We start from the raw sequence: 18,823 nt of genomic DNA on the forward strand, positions 1-18,823 counted from the left end.
ACAATCTAACGCACACCGCGAGATTATCTATGTATTAAATCGTCGTGGAAAGTCGGGAGCTCCAAATTTAGCAACTAAGACGGAGATATGGGAGTGGAGCAGCGAGCCGGCAGGCTGGATGTCTCGCAACTCAGCCTTCACAAGCAGTTTTACATCAAGGTTGCGCAACAACGTTGGCGTAAACCGTGATACATAATGCGAGATGAGAGAAAAAGGGGAAAAAGGAAACAGGAGAAGAGAAGTGAGATATCAGATGTAGACAAGTTCACCCCGCGGCACAGGAAGGCTGAACTGAACAATATCAGTTAGAACTTAGAATGACGACCCCCGAATTCGCTAGAGTCTGCAGCGAATAGCTTACACCCACAGTATCATCGATTGCCCGGGGCATAACGGAGCTTCCAAGGGTCGAGTGGCGTCTTTTTGGACCAATGCAGAGCAGACCAGTGCATGGTAGGTCATGGTAGGTTCTGACCCTGGCTTGCGTGGACGCTCATGTGTATGTATGTATTAGGTATTGTACTATGTAGGCCTAGGGTATTGAGGTATCAGGGTTATCAGGGTGTCTGAACCTCATGTACTCCATACCCGCGTAGGCATTATCCACATCTAGCGTCACCGCCTGTCAAGACTCTGATTGGACTCTAAGGGGTATATGGGGTTGTCCAGGATCACCCCCAGCAGTTCTACGTTCTACACTGACAGGGGCAGTGCACACGTTCCACTGGCTGGCGCCTTAGCGCTCCCCTAACCATTCCAACCATTCCATTACCATTCTACCATTAGCGTCTACAATGAGGACCTCTTGGTTTGCGAATCTAATGCTTTAGAGGACCCCTGCTACGGTCACTATCACAATCCATATAGTATGCCTAGGACGAATGAGACGCACTAGCTTGATGAGAGACATAGAGGCTCCAAATTATTAGATTGCTAACGCTTGAGAACCCTGAGGAAAGCAGTCAAGAAAAGGACATTGTCTCCGCAAGCTTTAAGAAATATGTACCTAACACCTAACACAATACCAGACTCAGCCGTTGAGGCGGTGTCACATACACTATACGGAACTGCCACGTAGTAATTAGGTACTTATGATGGCGTTAACTAACCTAACGAGATTAGGAGGAATCTTAGGTACTTAGAACCTACCTAGGAACATTAGGAGTACTAGGGAATTATGGATATAATTCCAACAGTCGAAATCGCTCAGGTTTGGCGGAACGATCTTCAGATCACGGTGTCACCTACTTCAAAAAGCATGTATTCTCCGGCAGTCTCCCAATTTACTAAACCCAGAAGTTTGTTCGGGTTGGGGTAAAAGGAGCGGGATGAACGGACTCTACCTCGGCCATACTCGACCAATAAACAGACGATCCTAAGGATTGTCGATCTTTTTTTTTTTTTTTTTAATTATTTCTATATAACAATTCTCCATAACAGAGTCCGGGGGAGGTAGACTATCAGATAGTTAGAGCAATTGACAGGCAATTGATAACCTAGTAGATTCCAGTAAACTGGAAATGAGTTTCGCGCGTGCCTGAAGATGGGGGTACATGAAAAAACTGGTCTCTGACCGGCTGGCTGGCAAGATAGGGCGGAAAGCTTTCGCGATGGATCTGAGTCAACCCACCATCGGCAAATGCATCTCCACCGAATTCCGTGCACTTCGGACGAATCAAGAACCTCGGCGTATCTCAAAGGAAGCTTTTCTCTGCTGACTGGCTAACCTTACCGTAAATAAGACATTTCCTTGAGCTTATCCCTCGCCGTGGCGATCCAAGGCTGCCACCCAATGCTCGCCCACGTTACGCTGAAGAGAGAGATGAGACATGCATTCACCACACGTTGATAAAGGATCGAACCTAGAGTGTGCCTTATTCGCATCGTTTACGAACACAGTAACTATACCATTAGTAATTAGCACTCTGTTTTAGCTCTACGTCATGGTATAATACTGTGTCTTAGAAAGGTGAGCTTATGGGCTCTCGTCGGGAGATTACATTCCCAACGATAAACGATAGTTTCTGATCTATCGTCATGGTCGACGAGAGAACATGTGGGTACGGGAAGTGAAGATGGGACGAGAAAGACGAAACTAGACATGGTAGACGAGAGCAGACCCAAAAACCCAATTCTTAATCCCCATCTCCATCCCACTTAAGTCGGTGGGGGAGGTTTTTTTAAACCCCCGGCCATGCAGCTGATAAATAAGTGCGCATGTGCGTGCGAGCTAGCCTACATTTGTTTCGTCTTGGCATCAGGGCTGATGTAGTGTATGTACAGAAGACTTCCAGAGAGCTGGGACGAGGCAAAGTATATGTATACGGGCCTGGAAGCCTAGAGAAGCTTGCCCGGTGTTAATGGAGTCAGTCTACGAGGCAGACTCTAGAAGAGGCCCTTGGCCTGTTTGCCTGCCTAACCTAGGTACCTTTAGGTAGTAGGTATCTAACCCATTGAATGGTGCGGCTGAGTTATCGTTACTATTACCTACCACCGTCCAGATTTTCGGTATCGAAGAGCATGAGCCGGAAAGATTCGATACGGACCTAGCAAACCGGGACAGTGCTTTATACTGCCCGAACGACTAGTAAGCAAGCTACTCGAGAAAAATCAAACACTATTGAGTTTGCCAATCATACCTACCTACCTAGAAGTACTGTATCGCCAAACGTACAATACAGCTAACTCTCCACTTGTCCACACTAACGATATCTTCCGACTCATTAGCGCGCTTCTGTATTCTACCTGACACTGCTGGCAACCTACCTACTTTACAATGGCAGCTCACGTGTACTTATTGAGGCTCAACGCGAATTGGGCCCCCCTGAGTAACATAGCCCGAGCTGGGTTTATGTGATAATTGATGGGTGGTATTGGGGTAGGGTAGAGTATCTAAGATCAACAACTGGAACCTGACCTAATCTCTCAGATTCACTTGTAACCCAACCGAATGATACCAGGTACCGATAACCAAAACAGGCCACGGAGAGTTTGTTCACCTTGTAAAGCTGTATTCGAATCCTTCAATGGAGCCCATCCGGCTAACATGGTCGGTTCCCCACCGATTGCTCTCTCGTCCCCAAAAGATATCCATGACCAGCTTACATGCTTGCTTGGGTCCTCCGTTCAGGGGCCAGGCAGTCTTATCCTATCGCCTTCACCTTAGAGGGGGTTCACATGCTAAGCAAGGTCAATACCCCCTGAGTGACTGGACGGCAACTCTTTTTGACGGCCAGGACTCCCCTCTCATCGATGCCACCGTAGTATTCTCGAAACCTTAGCTTCTACCATGAAACTACCCCTTGCATCTATTTTCGTAGATGTGGTGGGGATTTTCAAGTCCATTTACATAGTAGGTGAATTCAACGTAACATGCGTTGCATGGCTTCGATAATAGCGTACCTATCTATCTGCATGCATGCCGTCTTGTCAAGTTGTCACCAACGACATATGGTATAGGCCGGTCTCGTGCTGGTTCGGAGGACGCCGACAGCTTTTCGGCACAAGTATAGAACTCAGGCTAATGCGATAGACCTAAAATACTTATAATATACCTCATATGATGGTGACTTACGGTAACTTATACACCTAATAGGTAAAAGGAAAAAATGATTTGCATTGCTGGGACTGCCTTACAAGCTACAACGAATCAAATTATAACAAACAGAGTAACCGCGCTTATGACCAATTAGAAATCGTGGATAGTCAATATGTAAGTGAATACAGTTTTTACTAAAAATCTAATATGTCGTGAGAATGGCATATGTTTCGTGTTTCCCATTTGACGAGCAAAATAGCAAACAATTACTTATTACGCAGAAGTGTAGAAGACATCGTCTAATGAGTTTCATTTGAAACCCCTTTTAAATATCACGATGAGAAACTCATATGATACAATGTGTAATCCAGCCACCACCTAAGCCCTGTGAGTTAAAACAACAGCTAACCTAGTTGCCTTACGCAACAGTGACGACTGCTAAATAAAACTGCACATGAACTTGGTGGCACCAATTTTCTTATAGGCCACAAATAAACGTAAACCTTAAGCATCAGGCTCTGTCAACATTGATATCCGCCATAACTATCAGCCATACTCACCTTAAGAAGTATCTATCATACATATGTTCAAGAAAGAAGTGCATTTTTAAATTGCGAGTTTCAATCAACATCTTTCCTAATTGCCTACCTCGTCATTTACCTCATACGTCTTTATATAGGTAAATATATCAACGATATATTTATCCCCTAACCCCAATAACCGCACTCATAATACAACACGTCTATATATATAAAACACCAACACAACCTAAAGAGGTACCTAAGGTAACAAGGTAGGTAACGTCGCCAAACGGCGCAAAAAGCGGGAGAATGTCCGAGACAATCAATCTCCCCCACAAGCCCAACGCCCCGCTGTCCTACCGACTCGTCCCGGGACAGGGCCCCTTGTCAACCACGCATCTCGTCGTGTACCTCAACGGGCTCATCGGCTCCCAGTCCATCTGGAACGCGACTATAGAAGACCTGCAACGGCGATGGGGCGAGGAGGATGAAGACGGCCGCTCTGCCGCCGCCGCCAACAATAATAACTACCCGGCGCTACTTACCTACGACCGGTACGGCCAGGGGGGCTCCGCGCGGGACCCGGCCGACGACCAGCGCGGCGGCAGCCACGATATTGAGGAGGTGGTGGCGGACCTGCACGCGCTGGTGCGGGAGATCTGGCGCACCAAGATAACAAAGGCACCTTCGGACGAGGGCCAAACCCCGAAGCTGGTGTTTGTCGCCAACAGCATCGGCTGCGTCGTCGGCCGGCTCTACGCGCAGACTTACCCCGGTGCCGCCGCCGCGCTCCTCCTGCTCGACAGCAACATGGCCAACAGCGACCAGGTATCCCTGTTCCCGGACCCGGACGCGCCGGACTTCGACCCGTGCTGCCTCCCGCCGGACAGCTCGGCCTCGGACCTGCGGCGCGCGCGGGCGGGGTACGCGGCGCACTTCGGGCCGTGGGCGCCGAACGCGGAGCACCTGGACCGGCGGACCGTCGCGTCGCTGCTGCCGTTGGCGGAAGCGCCGGCGCTGCGGGGGGAGCCCTGGATCACGGTCGTCGGGCACGACCCCGAGGTGTTCGCGGACGAGGGCCTGCGCGGGTCCCTGAGGGTGCCGAGGGGCTTGACGGACATGTTCGTAAACCCGGTCTGGGCGCGGTATAACGAGGGCCTCGCGCGGCTGACGAGCAGGGATAGGGCGCTGGGCCCGGTGGTCGCGGCGGGGTGTGGGCATTTCGTACAGAAGGACGATCCGGGGTTGGTGGCGGGGCTTACGGACCAGTTGTTGCGAAAGATCGAGGCGGAGGGTGCGGCGTAGAGGAGGGGGAGGGGGCAGTCAGAGGGGGGGTGTGATTCGAGGTTACATACCTACCTAGGTATTTTGCTTCTCACGTATGTACGCGTGTACAATATCGCTTCCGCGAGGCATCGTGATAAGTTCATGATTTTGCCATCTTCAGCCATTGATGTACCGGAATAGACCATACCTACCTACCTTAAGATACCCGATAGCGCAACTTTGCACGACGACATTATGAAACGACGTTGGATTCAAAGGTTATCTCTACACATGACATCCATCTTCACCATGCGACGTGTATTTCCCTTTCCTTTCGTGTCCTTCCCATCTCCCGCTCGAAAACACCCCGCGAGCAACGTTTCTAGTTACACAGCCAAGGGTAAGTAGGAGAACGACCTTCCATTCGTCTACCTACGGTAGCGTGCGTAATCCATCACCGAGTCTTCCCCGGAAGCCGAAGAAAAAAGATTGCATGATAGAAACGGCCGAAAACGGCACCCTCGATTAAGTAAGGTACCTGGTATTACAACGTTGCGCTTCACGTAGTAGTAGTATTTGTACCATATGTACCTGTTCACACGGCTCCCCCATTGGGCTGAGCTTTGACTCCTATTATTAGAATTGGGCTTGTAAGTACGTACTACGAGCGTGGTAGATCTTCTACTGATACCGCCCTAAGGTTGTTTCCGAATGCACCGTGATTGCTGTGGCTCGGAAATGACAAGTCCTCGAATGTGAGGTATTCGCTGGCTTGTGAGCGGGCCGAGCGTCCGTTTGGGTGGATGTCGAAGGATAGGGACTAGGCCAAGCAGGCGGCTTAATTCATCTGATAATGTGTAGCAGTTAGCGAAGGCGGTGCTTGCGGCTGTTACATTAGTATGAATCCCTGCTACTTTTTTGTAACTAGTCGGCGCCCCCATGGCAAGCGGTATTGGAGATGCTGGAGAGGTAGAGCTGATGCGGTGAAGACACTCGTGCCGGGTCCCGATTTCTCTTTCTGTCCGAATACCTAAGAGATCCTTGTATGCCGAGTGGGGTCTGCAGAGATGCATGTATTGCCGATTAACGAAATAGCATCTCCCAATAATACTTTATTCAAATCCTTGGCTTAGCTGGATACCAGGACCAAGACAAAACAGGCATCAAAATTATCCCGCTACAAGCTTACTAGCACGAACGAGACTGCAGAAGGTCTCTAGGCAATGTGTAAGGGATAATATTGTCAGGCCCCTGGTCTACCCCGGGGATACTATGCTCAGGTTGGTAGAGAATACTGGTGATCAGCCCCTATAGCCATCCTGAGTTTGGAGATCACTCCTATACAGACATCTGAAATCCAGCTACTATTTCGCGAAGTGACAAATAGCGTTTTGAGGATCGTAGGAGCCAATGATGATAGTAAATCCTCGTGCCACACTTTTCAGTAGGAAATACTAGTACTACTAGTAGAAGTTTGTCCTTGGGGTTCGATGGGAAACTTCCCATAACGGGCAAAGGATCGCTTGTACTGAGGATCACATGGCGGACAGTAGTGCCGTGTACCAGTACATCCTTTATCCGAGCATCATTTTCGACCTCACCGTCTAAAGGTGCCGTGGAGACTCCGAAAAAGTCCGGCCGGCCATGCCAACCGACCAGTCGCGGAGACGATGGACCGAGAAGCATATGTCATGCGAACTCTACCACTCCTAAGGGTTTGGCTCTTGCCAGTACTCGCATGGCCGTCCTTGCTAGATGAAGAGTTGATGTTACCCGAAACGTGTGAAAGTAAACCAAAGTAGATGGTATTCGTTGGACTCTCCTAGAAGAATATAGCGACGGAACTTTAGCTGCATCTGATGTAGGGCATTATTTCGTATTTCAGAGGGTACTTTGAGATACCGAGCTTGAAGTAGTCAAGTAAGTTTCGTTGTCAGTCACTAGTCCACCGTGAGTATTTGCTTTCACAAACGCGTCTCAACAATAATTCCCATCCATGAAATGATCCGAAATCCCGCCATCGTGTATCGTTAAACTCTAAGGCCTATGCAATTAGCAAAACAAATTCCACAACAACTTTATAGTTATAGTATAGTATATCCAAAGGTAGATGAATTACTAACACGCTTAGACAGGATTTGCCCTCGAGGTTTTCAGAAAAACCTAACATTTCTGTCTTCATGTTTTTGGACGATTCAAGCTCAGCTTCACTGGTACTGGGTACCACAATGCTGGGTGGATATAATAGGAATGGGGCGCGATCCAATTCCGCACGTCCAACGCCACGAACTTGATAGCTTCTTGGTATTATAATGACGTGCATGCGTCAATCGGCGCCTCTAATGCAAAATGATAGGTGACGTATATTATTGACGAGTCGGATTCCGATTTTTGAAGAATTTCGTATACCATTTGTCCCGTTGGTATTAGTGAGTACCTAACCTAAGGTATCCAGTTCGTCCGATATACGATGTACGGGATGCATACGCTGCATACCTACGCTGCATACGCTCATGCATGCAGCAGCAGCAGCAGTAGCAGCACCTGGCGCCATTCCTTTTACATAGGTACCTAACCTAGGTAAACTTCAAATGGCCGTTTCGTCCACGTGGTCTCCGCAATATCTGCACTTCAGTTTGGTGCAACAACGATTCCCAGCTAGCAAGCACATGGGTAAAAGCTGCAACTGAGACATCAACGACCTACGGTCTCTTTAATAGATCGGCTAGCCTGAAGCGTCTCGTCCATTGTTCTAGAACTTGCCTAGAAAAGTTGGAAGTCTCAACTGAAATTTTCTTAGCTGGATGTCGCTGAGCAGCCTGTGACGCTTTTATTTTTTATTTATGAATCTTCTGAACGGAGTAACTTATAAGATTATGTCAATATTCAAAGCGTGAGAAATAACTTTGATATATATACTTCGTGGTGGTTTAAACCAAAGGTCTTCTGATTAGATGTCGATGATAGAGGAGAGGTATACGATGTGTGTTAAGCTAAGGATTGTTCGAGAGAGTCACTTCCGTTATTTTCTTCCTAGTTGGATGAAACTAAGGGGCTGCAACCACTTAACGTTTATTTTGTAATATAAAGTTTAAATGTGTTTCAATCTATCAAATCCCATCCTGAGACTTGATACGATTGCCCATTAAAGTTTAACGCATGGGCCACCCCACAGATCTCCCGTCCCATCTTCTCCACTTTACGGCTTTCCAAATGCAGGGTCTGATGCTCCTTAGGTGGCTCGATTTAGCTCCACTGTCGTCATTGGTGGCTGACCACGTTAGCTGACCCGGGCTGACCTGGAAACGAAGGTGGAAATGACATGGGATCAATCCTAAAAAAAAAAGACCATGTAATAATAATGTGGGCGGGCTACGGAACTGGTCTGCTGCCTCTGCCTCCTCCTCCTCCTCTACCTCCTCTTCTTCTTCTACTTTGAAAAATTTCCCACACCAATGCGTCAAAACGAGCCGATTCAATTCCAATTCTTCTTCTTTTGGCTTGGTCATTTCTACCCTCCTGCCTTCCCCATCTCCTCGTCTGCGCATCGGCATCTCCAGTAATGATATTACTGCCGGGTTCAACCATAGCCTTGTTACTACTGCCTTCGATTCTTTGATCATAGAATAAAAACCTTTCCCAAATGCCGCCGGCCAAATCAAAAGCGAACCACGACGACGCCAAGTCGGAGACTGCCAGCGTCAAGGATCGGAACGGCCACGGATCCAATCATACCCATTCGAATGGAAAACTTCGACGTGTTGCCAGTTCCACCGGCTCCCAATTGCGAGACGTAACAGCCGTTAACGGTGGCTCGTCGACTGCATCGACTACTACGTCACAACCAAACCACACTCCAGGGGTAAGAAGAACACAAGCCAATCATTCTATGCCTAAGCACCTGCTTTCCAAGTCAACAACTTACAATTGGTTTTTCTTTTTCTTCCCATAGCTACAATGGCCGTCCTTCGATCGAGATGTTCTCCACGACTATCGTCGCAAATATCTCCTCCACACCCCAACCGCTTTTGCCAATCCGTACCACCACTGGGTGCTCTCGCGACCCGGAATCGGCCTGCGATCGCCCACCATGGCACGAAGGCTCGAGTACCGACGCCAGAGCAAAGAGAACCTTACGAAGGCCGTTAGGAAACACTTCAATGCCCTCGGCGTGCAGGAGACCGACGTTATTGTCGACTTCGTACACAAGGTCAGGAATCCGGGCGTCGGGAAGATTAAGAGGAATAAAGAGGCGCCGCACTCTTCTCCGTTACCATGATGCATGATGATACATGTCTACTACATATATACCCTCCGGAAGAGCGAGAACAATTGGCTGCGCTTCTGGATTAGAGTGCTTCTCTCTGATTGTTATACATACGGCATCATAGATGATGTCGTTGGGCTCTTGTCGAGTCTTTGCATAGGTACAACTGGTTTCCTCACTTTTTTTTTCTCCTTTCTTCTTTGCATTATCCTGGAGTTTTAGCGCTTGGGTGGGACTTCTTCCAACGAGAGGAACTAGGGCCGATGACTATGACGACTGACTGGGTAAACACATAATGGGGATTAACCACTCCAAAGGCTCTATGGATAGGGCGTCACAGGTATATAAGAGTTTTTGCTACTTTTCAATTGGGACGAAATACCAATTCGGTTTATGTATGTATTATTGTTATTATTACAATACTTTAGGTACCTAGATAGAGGTCGTATGTGGCCACGAAATATTTATTTATTTACTTACTACGTTTCTTTCTTGTTTTTCTCGTTGTAGAAGATGTTTATTATTAATTGTTTCCACTTTGTGGGTACTGCTTCTTTTGGTTCCTGACTGCTACTTTTTTTTTTCTTTTCTTTTTTTTGGGGGGGGAGTCTCGCGGTTCTGCAATGGCGTTGGACCGAACCCCTCACGCGGGACGCGCTTCTCACATTTCTCATTACTAATTTTAATTGAGATTTGGCCGCGCTTCTTTTAAGTGGCGCCGCATCGCATCTGGGCTTAAGTCCGAGGTCAATTGGAAGTGGGTAAAGTACCTACCTAGGTACCTATAGTATAGGTTTAATGGAGGCTAATCTCTCTTGAAACTGTGGTGCTTAATGAGATAATCAACGTAGCCCTTTAAGACTAACATTAAAAATAAATTAAGCTCTTTGACTCTTCAGATAAAAGTAAACCTTGATGTTTTAGAGCTTAATTCCGTTAAGCTTCCCTGGTATTTAAGTGCTATTGGCATTTCTGAGCTTGTAAATTCGATGTTCTTTGTTCGAGGTGACCTATCATCTTCATGATTTTAAATGTTTTAAATACTACCTAGCCTGAGTTAGGCGTATCGATAAGCAATGTCGTGTTGACAAATGGGTATGTACACCTACTGATTTATAACGGGTACATGATGTAGTGTGCAAACTTTTGCTGTGGCTGGTGTTATTATAGCCCCTCGCGTGGCTTTCCACATGTCAAACTTCAATATAGCTGTGGAGCCAAATTGGGAGATCGAGAATCTTCCCGTTTACTCGGCGCCGTATCTTAGCGCAAAAAAAAAGTTCGAGCGTCATCGTTACCGGCTCCGAATTTGCAAGTTAGCCATCTTCACCTTTTTTTCTCCCTTCTACCTTTGTGATATGCGCAAGTGCGACCTTATGAGCTGTCTGAATACGTACGATACGATATTATGAGAAGTTGTAAAGTCTGGTAAAATTCGACGTGTGACTCGAAGCATTAAAGATGAATTCGACTCTGTTTGCAAAGGCAGCGCTGCCCTCGCGCATACTCTCTCCTGCTCATATATACCGAAGGCAGAGATTACGAAGTCACTTACGAAAGCGCGCGCAAGTTAGCACGATATGTTATCTATCAAAAAGACCGAATATTATAGCGAAGCACCCTGCGCGCGATGCCGTATCATGCAGAAGGGTATGTCAGCCCTCCCCATATTTGAGTTAGGTGACGATTCTTACTGACCATTCGACGTAGTCCTTCCATGCTAGTCCTATCTCACTCGCCATGCAAGATCCATACCAAACTCTCGGCGTTGGAAAATCGGCTACGCCGGCGGAAATAAAAAAAGCTTATTACGGGTTAGCCAAGAAATTCCACCCAGATACAAATAAGGACCCGTCGGCGAAAGACAAATTCGGTGAGATCCAGTCCGCATACGAGATCCTGTCCGATCCGAAGAAGAGGGAGCAGTACGACCAATTTGGCGCCGCCGGCTTTGATCCTAACGGCGGGCCCCAGCCGGGAGGTGATCCTTTCGGTGGTAATCCTTTCGCGGGTTTCGGAGGGCAAGGGGGTTTCGGTGCGGGCTTCGGTTTTGACGATCTCTTTTCCGCATTTACTGGTGGACGGGGCAGTCCGTTCGGCGGAGGGGGCCGCTCTGGTGGACGAACTTCGTACGGCCAGGATATTTTCGTTGGAGATAATATCGAAGTACAAACAACCGTATCATTCATGGAAGCGGCGAGGGGAACTAGCAAGACAATTACGATCCATCCTCTTGTAGAATGTCATAGCTGCTCTGGAAGTGGTCTCAAACCAGGTACCAAGCGGACGAACTGTCCTTCCTGTGGCGGCACGGGCACGCAAGTACACGCCATATCGGGTTTCCAGGTGGCTACTCCTTGTGGTGCTTGCCAAGGTACTGGACAGTCAACTCCTAAGGGATCAGAGTGCCGGACGTGTTCCGGGTCTGGAGCCGTTCGGGAACGAAAGACTATCACTATAGATATACCGGCGGGCGTTGAAGATGGGATGACCTTACGATTAGACGGCGAGGGAGATGCACCTGTTACTGGCGGCACAGCATCACCCAATGCCAGAAAGGCTCGTGGAGATCTATACGTTCAGGTCCGAGTAGCCCCTGATCCCAAGTTCAAGCGATCTGGCTCCGACATCCTCCATACCGCAACTATCCCCCTAACGACGGCCTTACTGGGTGGTGAGGTGACAGTTCCTACGCTAGATGGACAAGTCAAGGTGAAGGTCTCGACAGGCACGAGTACCGGTGACAAGATAACTTTACCTGGATTAGGTATGAAGAAGCTTGGTAGTCGACGTGCTAACGCAGCCGGAGACTTGAAGGTCGAATGGCGAGTGGCGATGCCAAAGTATCTCTCCGCCAACCAGAGGACGATCGTAGAGATGTTAGCAGACGAGATGGGCGACAAGACAGCTAAACGGATAATGAACGTTAAGATGCCGGGGTAAGTAATCGGCCAACTATTTTCCATCGATGCCCCGGCGTATCTAACCCGAATAAACAAACAGATCCAGCAAACCGGGGGAAGCCACAAAGGATGACGACCCCGAAACGCATCGAAATGAAGGATTCCTAAGATCTATATGGCATAATTTAACAAATCACCCGGCCCACCAGAAACCAGGGGAGAAAGAACACGATCAAAACAAGGCTGACGAAGACCCCAAAAAGAAGTCTGATTCTAAGTCGGATTAAGCTTATATCCTTTGGGTGTCTCCTCTAGACGAATGGGCGATATATATCCCCTTACATCATGTACCATAATCACGACTCTCTGGAAAGGGGTGATGACATGAGGCACCCGAAATATAGAATAGAAATTGGAGCTGCATGGGTGGTGTTGAGGCTGGATTGGTGATGTTTCGACCGGGCATCGCCCGCTTTGGTACCCAAAACGGGATGCATTTCGGCTTGTATATTACGTGTAGTAGGGGGCTTCAAGGGATGTCATATAATGCGAGGTCACTCTCCTCAATACGAGATTTACGATGGACCGGATCGAGTAAGGTTTTGTTGTTTTGATCGCGCCAAATCTCATGGGGTACCTATCTCCATAAGGATATCCATCTATTTTCATTTGCATGTATGTAATTCGCTATGCACGTAGGACCTAGGTAGTTAATGTAAATACCTATGTTCAGACGTATGTATGTAAGTCAGGTATGGGGCGTAGATAATGTACGGAATTGATCTTACAGGCGGTCGCAGAAGCGGCCTCGGTAGAGACTTGTGGCAGCGTGAGCCGCGAGGAGGGGGGGAAAGCAGCCTTATTGAGTTTAAGGTCGCAGTGGCGGCCCGCTAGGCGCCTATATCCCTTGCTTCTTCGTCCGAATCGTCGAAGCTAACCGCCTGAGGGACCAATCGTGGCCCATCTAGAGCGGAAGGGGGATTGGAGTCTTTAGCCAATGACGTACCGGAGAGGGGTCTTTGCCGGTGCTGATGGCCTCGTCACCCGCATAAGCGTGCTGGCTATCAGCATACTACTGCCCGATGAACAATAGTTGATGCTGATTTATATGTGTGTTGCTATGGGCTATATTGAATGTATTTGGAAGGGGGAGGGGGGAAAGGATTGGAAGAAGGAGCTTATACTAAGAACTATATTATCAGGTCAAGTGATTAATGCATTCAACACATTTCTTATACCTTATGTAAGTACCATGCCAAAGGCGTCTTGTACATTAAGCGCTATGTTACACACCACGTAAGCGATTATGGATGCATAATACCATGGTTGCCTAACATCAGGGACAATATTATTACAGGGCAGAATCTTAAAGCTGCTGACGATTAACGGTGCCCTACCACTTGATTCAGGTCTCCGCACCAAAGACCTACCCCACTAAATAGGTACCTTAGGTAGGTACTTAGGTATTACTTATGGTAGGTACCCTTTGGGATAGCTGTCCCAACCATCTGCCCTAGCATCTGCCAGCAAAACCTTAGTGTTCTAGCCGGACCCCACCTGTAGATGTGGTAGGTTGTAAGTACTTGGTTTTAAGCCTTAAAGATTGAACGACCAGCGGCTACCTTCCTCGTAAACGCCTGCCCAGAATACTTCCAAACGTTCTCGTTGTTGCCAGCCCGAACCTCCGTTCGCATGGCCACTTCCTAATGTTAGGTCTCACTGCATTTGCTCAGCGCGCTGCGTGTCACCTTACCTAAGTTATTCGTGCATCATCTAAAGTTGATCAAGTCTAACTTTAATCCTACATGATTTTGATCGTCTTGTCGCAAACATAATTAATTAAGTTACCTACACCGTACGCCGTACGCCGTATACCATACGCCGCCATACGACGCCATCTTTTCTTATCCCCATCCCAACCTTTTTCCACTTCACTTCTTGGACGACAGCAATGTTGGAAGATACACCAGCTACCGTTACAATCTCACCCTCAAATAACTGATTTGGAGCAAGTGTCGTGTGTGATAGTGCGTTGAGAAGTGGTGACAAAATTCACGACGCACAATTAATAACCTGAACCCAGTATCCCTCGTCGATACGGCATCAAATTACATCAACCCCACATCTCTTTGTACCCGTACATACGACGATAGATTCCTTACGAAAACAACTTCCCCTCATGATAGACGGAACTAGGAAATATTAGAGAAGTTATTCGCCGCGCCCAAGTCTTCTACGACAATCCAATCCGCATCCTCCGCCATGACGCAAACTCCCATGATCTCGGTGCCTTTAAAGGCGACAAACGAGATCGATTGGATCACCCCGCTTAAGACCTATATCAGAGATACATATGGAGACGATCCCGAAAGATACGCAGAAGAATGCGCGACACTCAACCGCCTTCGGCAGGATATGAGGGGCGCGGGCAAGGACAGCACCTCAGGGAGGGATCTACTATATCGTTACTATGGGCAACTTGAATTATTGGATCTCCGCTTTCCTGTCGACGAGCAGCATATCAAGATCTCCTTTACCTGGTATGATTGTTCCTGCAGAGGTAAAGTGTTCGCATTGCATCGATATACTGACTTATGCATACCAGGTTTGATGCATTTACCCACAAGTCAACATCTCAGTATTCACTTGCCTTCGAGAAAGCCTCGATAATATTCAACATAGCTGCTGTTCTATCCTGCCATGCAGCTAACCAAAGCCGTTCCGAAGAGGCTGGTCTGAAGACTGCCTACCATTCCTTCCAAGCTTCTGCCGGCATGTTCACTTACATAAACGAAAACTTCTTACATGCACCTTCATCTGATCTAAGTAGAGACACGGTCAAAACTCTAATTCAGATCATGCTCGCGCAAGCTCAGGAGATATTTCTTGAGAAGCAAGTTGCAGACCAGAAGAAGGTAGGGTTACTGGCAAAACTATCTAGTCAGGCAGCCTATTTGTATCAGCAAGCACTTGAAGGCGTCCAGGAAAACGTCAACAAGGCCATCTTCGAGAAAGTTTGGCTTCTTTTTACACAGGTAAGTAACACTTCTTTTCGATATGAAGACGGCCCGGCTTACTCGCATCTAGATCAAAGCAAGCTTAATGAGCTCGAATTCCCAGTATTATCAAGCGCTTGCTGATGAGGATGCGAATTCTTACGGTGTTGCCGTTGCAAGACTTACGGCAGCTGAAGTTCAGGCGAAGGAAGCTAATAGGATGGCAAACAATTTCCCCAGCACCATGCCTCCTAGTTCGAACTTGAGTGCAGACACGGGAATGGTATTAACGGAAATCACAAAACGGAACCTGACTACTATTCAGGAGAAATTGAAGGAACTAATAAAGGATAACGATTATATCTACCATCAGACCGTACCAGCAGAGGCCAGTCTGATTCCAGTTCCGAAATTGCCCGCAGCAAAGCCGATACCCGTAAACGAACTATACTCCGGTCAGGATATTCAGCGCATAACTGGCCCAGACTTGTTCGCGAAGATAGTCCCATTCACAGTTACTGAATCAGCAAGCTTATACGACGAAGAAAAAGCGAAACTAGTCCGCGCTGAAGCCGAAAGAGTCGATCTAGCCAACAGTGAATTGACGACCAGTTTGGATTATCTGAAGCTGCCAAGCTCTTTAAAAGTACTTAAAGGGGGTGCTGAGCAAGAGATCCGGCCAGATTCAGACTTCCCAACTTGGTGTGATGATGTTGCAGGGCATGAGAATCCGATTTCGATATTCGATACGTTACGGATAGACAAGGATGCCATCATCACTGTGCTGGATAGATGCTCAAAGCAACTGGATATGGAGGAAAGCGTTTGCGAGAAGATGAGGTCAAAGTATGAGAATGAATGGACGCAACAGCCAAGCTCACGGCTTACAACCACTCTACGAGGGAACATTCGCAGTTATCGAGAAGCCTTGGATGAAGCAGCGAAGAGTGATGGCCAGCTATATACTAAATTCCGCCAAAATGAAGTAATCTTCGAAGAAATGCGGAATGCTGCACAAACAGGTGAAGTCGAGGCACTATTCCGAGCGGCCGTCAATAGAGTCAGATCAAAGTCCAATGACGCGGCAAGTCCAGCGGGTAGCGAAGCGAATCTGCTGGATGCCGACTTTGATGATGGCAGCCCAAGTGTTGCCGAGCAGATAGCAAGAATTGAGGATATCCTCAAGAAGCTGAACCTGATCCAGAGGGAAAGGAATCAAGTGCTCAAAGACCTGAAAGAAAGGGTACGTAAAGCCTACAAGTTTTCATATTAATGGACTAACAAAATACAGGTTCACAATGACGATATTTCTCAAATCTTGATCTTGAACAAAAAGTCGATACCGAACTTTGAGAAAGAACTATTTCAGTCGGAACTCGAGAAGTTCCGCCCTCATCAAGCCCGTATTCTGCAGGCAAATCATAAGCAAGCTTCTCTACTGAAGGAGTTGCAAGCATCCTTTGGCTATCTCCTACAGGACAAGCGTGTGCGTTCGGAACGTAGCAAGTACGAAGCCATACAACGGCAAAGGAATGCAGTGGTCAGCAAATACAAGAGAGCATACCAAGAGTTTCTCGACTTGGAATCTGGTCTGCAGAGCGCGAAGAACTGGTACACGGAGATGAAAGAGACGGTAGATAGTCTCGAGAAGAACGTGGAGACCTTTGTCAACAACAGAAGATCGGAAGGCGCTCAATTGCTCAACCAGATTGAGCAAGAGATAGCCGCAAACAAGAGCACACAAGCCGAAGCAGAACGCGAAAGATTCCGTGGCCTTATGGAGCGTATGTCTATGGATCCTAGCACTACACCGTCGCCAAACCCGGGCTCCAACCGGCCCGTCCCAACACCGCTCTCCTTTTCTAATACTCCTCGCTATTCACAAACCGCCAACGTCTCTGGCCAGTATCAGATGCCGGCCTCTCCACCGCCAAACCAAGTCAATTACCCGGGATTTTCTAGCCCTCCGACTACCACATACGCATCTACGCCACAGCAATCATTCACCCCTAACCCGCAACATAATAGCCAGCAATTTGGCCAGGCCGCGTACAACCCCAGCACTTGGGGCCGGAATCCTGGCCCGGCTTCACCACCACCAAACCAGACTACATTTGGGCTTGGTGTCGGAAGCAGAGGTCCTGCTTCGCCTCCACCTTCGCAGACATCATTTGCGCCGCACCAATATAGTACATATGGAAACCCACAAGCCCAGGCATCACAACAGTACATGCCTCCTGGATTCGTACCTCCTCCGCCACCTCCCGGACCTCCGCCGCTAGGACCACAACAGACCATTCACTATTCGCAACAACCCCAGGAATACTCGTATGGAGGTTCTCAGAACAACGCGGCGCGGTTAGGACAAGCGCAACAGCAACAACAGACTAATGATCCGTGGGCGGGACTGAACGCTTGGAAGTAAAGGATCGAGGCTACGACGATAACGAGGGAAATGCCAGCAATGACATGAGAATTCTAAAAAGAAAAAGCCAACTGCTTGTTCGTGAAAAAAAAAAGTTGCAGTCGCATAGCTACGCTAGAGACATAATAGCTTGTCAAGTTGCGAGTTAATCGTTCTTGGAAGGATTTCCAGATAAAATTCTGCTAAGCCGCAAGGTCTACTTAGGGTAGTTGTCCGTTAACTTTCGTCTGAGGCCTGGATATTATGTATAATCTAGGATTCATAATCCATTGTTTCTATAGAATAGGTCCTACCTTTCTTTGCATTGCTTACTGGTTTTTAGCAACCTTTAGCAACCTTTAGCAACTTTATGAGGCTGATGTCCGCTCACGATACCATCAATGGCAAGCTATACACTCACTACATGTACTAATTGGAAACATTCGTACTTACCAAGTCCAGTAAACGATGCAGCAGCAGCGTGACTACCTACCTAACCTAAGGTTACCTACCTAATTACAGACTCGGATTCGCATTGCAGATAAGGTCTCGGCAAGCCGCATAACACCTAGAAGGCGGCAGACAGTGCAATGAGTGAGCGAGTCCTCTCCACGCAGCTATTAGTCGAGTCGATTATTGAAATACGGTTAGTTACCTCCTATGTAAAGTAGAGAGAGAGAGAGACATGAGTTCGCGCGTGGGATTATGCCGGATGAGATCTCATCCCCAATTCGCACGGGAGAGTAGATAAATTCACGGTGGGATATTCCGTTCTAACTTTGCAGGATCGGTAAGAATTTTTATTTTTATTTTTTAGTTTTCTTAATTGGTGAACAAAAACGTTCGGGGAGGGAGGATTCTTGGCAAACAGTTGATGCAGCGATGCGGGAAGAGCTGTGATAAGTCGAGGTCGTTTATGCAATGCAAG

General features: G+C 47.7%; 4 protein-coding genes across 4 annotated transcripts; all 4 read left to right on the forward strand.

Moving 5' to 3' along the window:
- Positions 1-3,796: 3,796 nt before the first annotated feature.
- On the forward strand, positions 3,797-5,364 carry F4812DRAFT_470552 (alpha/beta-hydrolase; the record flags this gene model as incomplete). The annotated part of the gene is made up of 1 exon (XM_047938991.1): positions 3,797-5,364. The coding sequence occupies exon 1, from the start codon at positions 4,369-4,371 to the stop codon at positions 5,362-5,364; it is 996 nt and encodes a 331-aa protein (XP_047791025.1). The 5' UTR covers positions 3,797-4,368.
- Positions 5,365-8,584: 3,220 nt separating this feature from the next.
- On the forward strand, positions 8,585-10,160 carry F4812DRAFT_424305 (uncharacterized protein). The gene is made up of 2 exons (XM_047933824.1): positions 8,585-9,187; positions 9,278-10,160. Exons 1-2 carry the CDS (start codon positions 8,969-8,971, stop codon positions 9,602-9,604), a joined length of 546 nt encoding a protein of 181 aa, XP_047791026.1. The 5' UTR covers positions 8,585-8,968; the 3' UTR covers positions 9,605-10,160.
- Positions 10,161-10,794: 634 nt separating this feature from the next.
- F4812DRAFT_424306 (uncharacterized protein) lies at positions 10,795-13,283 on the forward strand. Its single transcript, XM_047933825.1, has 3 exons — positions 10,795-11,242; positions 11,303-12,531; positions 12,596-13,283. The coding sequence occupies exons 1-3, from the start codon at positions 11,054-11,056 to the stop codon at positions 12,780-12,782; spliced, it is 1,605 nt and encodes a 534-aa protein (XP_047791027.1). The 5' UTR covers positions 10,795-11,053; the 3' UTR covers positions 12,783-13,283.
- Positions 13,284-14,757: 1,474 nt separating this feature from the next.
- F4812DRAFT_458242 (vacuolar protein-sorting protein BRO1) lies at positions 14,758-17,916 on the forward strand (the record flags this gene model as incomplete). The annotated part of the gene is made up of 4 exons (XM_047937335.1): positions 14,758-15,035; positions 15,101-15,530; positions 15,583-16,734; positions 16,783-17,916. 4 exons carry the CDS (start codon positions 14,758-14,760, stop codon positions 17,914-17,916), a joined length of 2,994 nt encoding a protein of 997 aa, XP_047791028.1.
- Positions 17,917-18,823: the final 907 nt, after the last annotated feature.

The sequence above is a fragment of the Daldinia caldariorum genome (assembly GCF_022478825.1).
Source record: "Daldinia caldariorum strain CBS 122874 unplaced genomic scaffold F4812scaffold_6, whole genome shotgun sequence".
Classification (NCBI taxonomy): domain Eukaryota; kingdom Fungi; phylum Ascomycota; class Sordariomycetes; order Xylariales; family Hypoxylaceae; genus Daldinia; species Daldinia caldariorum.

Bases quoted from the DNA above. Each gene is read 5' to 3' on its own strand.
- F4812DRAFT_424305 (XM_047933824.1), top strand. From the start codon at position 8,969: ATGCCGCCGGCCAAATCAAAAGCGAACCACGACGACGCCAAGTCGGAG. The intron at 9,188-9,277 runs GTAAGAAGAACA...TTCTTCCCATAG, and splicing joins AACCAAACCACACTCCAGGG to CTACAATGGCCGTCCTTCGA.
- F4812DRAFT_424306 (XM_047933825.1), top strand. From the start codon at position 11,054: ATGAATTCGACTCTGTTTGCAAAGGCAGCGCTGCCCTCGCGCATACTC. The intron at 11,243-11,302 runs GTATGTCAGCCC...CATTCGACGTAG, and splicing joins ATGCCGTATCATGCAGAAGG to TCCTTCCATGCTAGTCCTAT. The intron at 12,532-12,595 runs GTAAGTAATCGG...ATAAACAAACAG, and splicing joins ATGAACGTTAAGATGCCGGG to ATCCAGCAAACCGGGGGAAG.